The sequence below is a fragment of the Nansenia antarctica genome (genome assembly GCF_963989245.1).
Source record: "Nansenia antarctica genome assembly, chromosome: 16".
Taxonomy (NCBI): Eukaryota; Metazoa; Chordata; class Actinopteri; order Argentiniformes; family Microstomatidae; genus Nansenia; species Nansenia antarctica.
Genome location: NC_137686.1, coordinates 26,409,991 through 26,414,990, shown reverse-complemented (window position 1 = coordinate 26,414,990; position 5,000 = coordinate 26,409,991). Strand labels below are relative to the sequence as shown.

Below are 5,000 nucleotides of genomic sequence, written 5' to 3'. Positions count from 1 at the left end.
TGGCACTGTGTGTGTGGCACTGTGTGTGTGTGTGTGTGTGTGTATGTGGGTGTGTGAGTTTGTGTGTGTGTGTGTGTGTGTGTGTGTTTGTGTGTGTGTGTGTGTGTGTGTGTGTGCTTGCGTGAGTTCGTGTGTGTGTGCTTGCCTGCTTGCATGTGTGAGTTTATGTGTGTGTGTGTGTGTGTGCGTGTGTGAGTTTGTGTGTGTGCTTGTGTACGTGTGTGCTTGCATACGTGTGTGTGTGTGTACTCTTACTGGTATTCTTAGCGTGTCTCTTCCTGTCTTCCTGTAGGGGCGGGGCCGGGGCTACAGGGGCCTATCGCGCGGCTCCGTGGGCTCCGTGTTCGGCCTGTCCAACGACGAGCTCTCCCCTCCCGCCGCCTCGGAGCTCCTCCCCATGATGACATCATCAGACGGCGGGGAGCTGGAGGAGGCGCTGAGGGAGATCTCCCGGGAAATCTCCTCCGAGTTCTCCTGCGCCAGAGACACAGACACAGGTACCAGCACGCGCCTGACCACAACATGACCGCATGACGACCACACTGTGACCGCATGACGACCACACCGTGACCGCACTGTGACCGCATGACGACCACACCCTGACCACGTTACGACCACACCCGGACCACAAGACGACCATACCATAATATTTATAATAATAATAACTTTTATTGGTATAGCACTTTTCCTGAAAACATTGCAGCTCAAAGTGCTTTAACCATGACCACATTACGACCACAACGTGACCACACCATGACCACGTTACGACCCCACCATGACCACGTAACGACCCCACCATGACCACACCCTGGCCGCATGATGACCACACCACATGACCACGTTACAACCACACCCTGACCACTCCGTGACCACACCCTGACCACACGACAACCACACCCTGACCACGTTACGACCACAACAACCATCGAGCGTCCCTGACTCCTCTCTCTCTGGCGCCCCCTACAGGCGGGGGGGAGGTGGACTGGTCCAGCGACGTGCGGCGGAGGATCCAGGAGCGCTCCTACGTCCAGGAGCAGTACGTCCTCACCCGCTGCTCCCTCAGCAGCGAGAGGGGCCTGCACACACACACACACACCACCCACACACACACACACACCTCCTCCGCCGCCTCCGACTCCTGCTGCCCCCTCCCCGTCGACCCCCTCCTCCAGGGAGGCCCCCCTCCCCCCGCCCCCCTCCTCCTGGGGCCAGACACGGGGGGGTCCCTACCTCAGGGCCTGGAGAAGATGGAGAAGACGGAACACAGGACCACCCTGTCCCGCTGGGGGGAGTCGCCGTGGCAACTGCCCCCCCCCCCGTCCTCCTACTCTGCCGCCGAGAGCACAGACTCTTCTTCTGGGGCGAAGAAGGTAGGAGAGGGTTAGGGTCAGGGTTAGGGGTCAAAAGTATTTTTGTATCTTTGCACTCGATCATATTTCAGGACCTTCCTTTCATGACTTCTCCTAGATATGTTGCGTTCTACCACCCAGTATCCTTACATTTTCAAAATCACCTCAGGATAAGCTAGTATAAAGCTATTTTGCAGTTTTTCTGTGTAGGAGGCAGGCTAATTTACAAGACGGCCAACTAGTGGTCGTTGTATGTAAACAGCAGCTTCCCATTGTAAAGACTATGGTCATTTGACCCCCGAGGCAGCGGCTCTTATAGTAGGTAAAAAAAGGCACAGCTGTTCTAGTGTTAAGAGAATGAATAACATCACTTTCATACCATTCAGACTGTTTGAGTTTCACCTTCCCTCTCTCTCTCCCTCTCTCTCTCTCCCTCTTTCCCTCTCTCTCTCTGTCTCCCTCTCTCTCTCCCTCTCCCTCTCCCTCTCCGCCTCTCTCTCTCTCTCCGTCTCTCCCCTCCCCTCCCCCTCTCCCCCCTTTCTCCCCCCCCCCCAATCCAGACGGGCCGTCTGTCCACAGGGGGGGAGGAGTCCCGGAGGAGGCAGAGGGCGTTGGCCCGTTCCACCATGGCGGGCCGCAGTTTCTCCTCCCCCCAGGGCGAGCTGGACATGCACCGCCTGCGGAGGGCGCTAGAGAGGGTGTCCTTCGACCAGGCGGTGGGCGGGAGGCTGGAGGAGAGCGACGGGGAGACCCAGGCCACCCCCCAGGGGGCGCTGTCCCGCAGGAGCCTCACCGACTCCAGTTAGTTACTGTCCATCCAACTGTCTGTCCAACTGTCTGTCCATCTATCCATCTATCCATCCATCTGTCTGTCCATCTATACATACAACTGTCCATCTATCCATCCACCTGTCTGTCCATCTATCCATCCAACTGTCTGTCCAACTGTCTATCCATCCAACTGTCTGTCCATCTATCCAACTGTCTATCCATCTATACAACCATCTAACTGTCTATCCATCTATACAACCATCTAACTGTCTATCCATCTATACAACCATCTAACTGTCTATCCATCTATCCATCCATCTGTCTGTCCATCTATACATACAACTGTCCATCTATCTATCCACCTGTCTGTCCATCTATCCATCCAACTGTCTGTCCAACTGTCTATCCATCCAACTGTCTGTCCATCTATCCAACTGTCTATCCATCTATACAACCATCTAACTGTCTATCCATCTATACAACCAACTGTCTATCTATCCATCCAACTGTCCATCTATCCATCCACCTGTCTATCTATCCATCCAACTGTCTATCCATCCAACTGTCTATCCATCCATCCATCCATCCACCGTTCATCCATCCATCCATCCATCCACTAATCCATCCATCCATCCATCCATCCATCCATCCACTAATCCATCCATCCAACCACTTATGAGTCACCAACATTCCCCCTCTCTCTGTGTCCTCCCTCCTACCGCCTCTCTGTCTCTCTCCCTCCCCTCTCTCTGTGTCTCTCCCTCCCCTCTCTCTGTGTGTCCCCCCCCCCTCCCTCTCTCTCTGTCTCTCTCCCTCCCCTCTCTCTGTGTCCTCCCTCCTCCCCTCTCTGTGTCTCTCCCTCCTCCCCCGTCTCTGTGTCTCTCCCTCCCTCCCCCCAGACGGGCTGCTGTTCCCCGCCTCCCCCCTGGACTGGGACAGCTTCACAGACCCAGAGTACCTGTTCGCGGCGGCACCCCCGGATGACCCCCCCCTCACGTCCCCGGCCCAGTGCCGCTCCCTCATCCACGGCCTGCTGGGGGGGAGGCCCGTGTCCTGGGAGGTCACCGTGGACCTGTCCCACCTCTGGACCCCCGAGGGCCTGGGTGGAGGTGGAGGAGGAGGGGAAGGAGAGGGAGAGGGAGGAGGAGGAGGAGGAGGAGGAGGAGGAGGGGAGCCCTGGGAGGAGATCATCCACCAGCTGACCGCACGCTCCGTCATCAGAGACTTTGAGAAGATGGCGGAGAAGGAGAACGACATCGAGCACGGTGAGGAGAACACACACACTCTGCTCTAGACACAAGTTCAAAATGTTCTCGATCAAACTCAAAGTTCTCGATCAAACTTTCTCGATCAAACTCAAAGTTCTCGATCAAACAACTCTCGATCGAACCCGGTCAAGCAGACTTGATATACAGTAGCAGAACGGGAGAGTTTCGCAAGTTCCATCCATGAGAGGCTAAATCTAAAACTCTGATTGATTGATTGATAGTTTGGTCTCTAATCCCTACTGCTCTGTCCCGTGTGTGTGGTGGTGGTGGTGGTGGTGTTCCATTGTTGTGTGGTTCTGGTGGTGGTGTTCCATGTGTGTGTGGTGCTGGTGGTGGTGGCTGTGGTGGTGTTCCATGTGTGTGTGGTGGTGTTGTTCCATGTGTGTGTGTGTGTGTGTGTGTGGTGCTGGTGGTGGTGGTGGTGTTCCATGTGTGTGTGGTGGTGGTGGTGTTCTGTGTGTGGTGGTGTTCCATGTGTGTGTGGTGGTGTTCCATGTGTGTGTGTGTGTGTGTTCCTGGTGGTGTTCCACGTGTGTGTGGTGGTGTTCCATGGGTGTGTGTGTTCCTGGTGGTGTTCCAGGTCCTAAGCGTCACCGCGTCAAGGCCATCCAGACCAGCAAGAGCTGCAACATCATCTGCATGTACACGGCCTTCACCGCCACCGACAACAACACCCACAAGGGCCTGGCCGACACCGCCGACGCCAGGAACACAGGTACCCGCGGCCTGGGGTGGTCCAGTGGTCCAGCACCATGGGGTGGTCCAGTGGTCCAGCACCATGGCCTGGGGTGGTCCAGTGGTCTAGCACCACGGCCTGGGGTGGTCCAGTGGTCTAGCACCATGGGGTGGTCCAGTGGGCCTGGGGTGGTCCAGTGGTCTAGCACCATGTCCTGGGGTGGTCCAGTGGTCTAGCACCATGGCCTGGGGTGGTCCAGTGGTCTAGCACCATGGCCTGGGGTGGTCCAGTGGTCTAGCACCATGGCCTGGGGTGGTCCAGTGGTCTAGCACCATGGCCTGGGGTGGTCCAGTGGTCTAGCACCACGGCCTGGGGTGGTCCAGTGGTCTAACACCATGGCCTGGGGTGGTCCAGGGGTCTAGCACCATGGTCTGGGGTGGTCCAGGGGTCTACCACCATGTCCTGGGGTGGTCCAGTGGGCCTGGGGTGGTCCAGTGGTCTAGCACCATGGCCTGGGGTGGTCCAATGGTCTAGCACCATGGCCTGGGGTGGTCCAGTGGTCTAGCTCCACGGCCTGGGGCGGTCCAGTGGTCTAGCTCCATGGCCTGGGGTGGTCCAGTGGTCTAGCTCCATGGCCTGGGGTGGTCCAGGGGTCTAGCACCATGGCCTGGGGTGGTCCAGTGGTCTAGCTCCATGGCCTGGGGTGGTCCAGTGGTCTCGCTCCATGGCCTGGGGTGGTCCAGTGGTCTCGCTCCATGGCCTTGGGTGGTCCAGTGGTCTAGCACCATGGCCTGGGGTGGTCCAGGGGTCTAGCACCATGGCCTGGGGTAAAAGTAGACCGCCTCGGGGGTCAAATGACCATAGTCTTTACAATGGGAAGCTGCTATTTACACACAACGACCACTTTTTCACTCTTGTAAATGAGTCTGCCTCCTA

General features: G+C 57.1%; 1 protein-coding gene across 1 annotated transcript in view; it reads left to right on the top strand.

The window, feature by feature from the left end:
* vwa5b2 (von Willebrand factor A domain containing 5B2) overlaps positions 1-5,000 on the top strand; it is a 30,021-nt gene that overhangs the window by 18,501 nt on the left and 6,520 nt on the right. Inside the window, 5 exon segments of the mRNA XM_080546263.1 lie at positions 293-497; positions 967-1,370; positions 1,910-2,150; positions 3,020-3,385; positions 3,969-4,103. Coding sequence (XP_080402389.1) covers positions 293-497; positions 967-1,370; positions 1,910-2,150; positions 3,020-3,385; positions 3,969-4,103 — 1,351 coding nt within the window.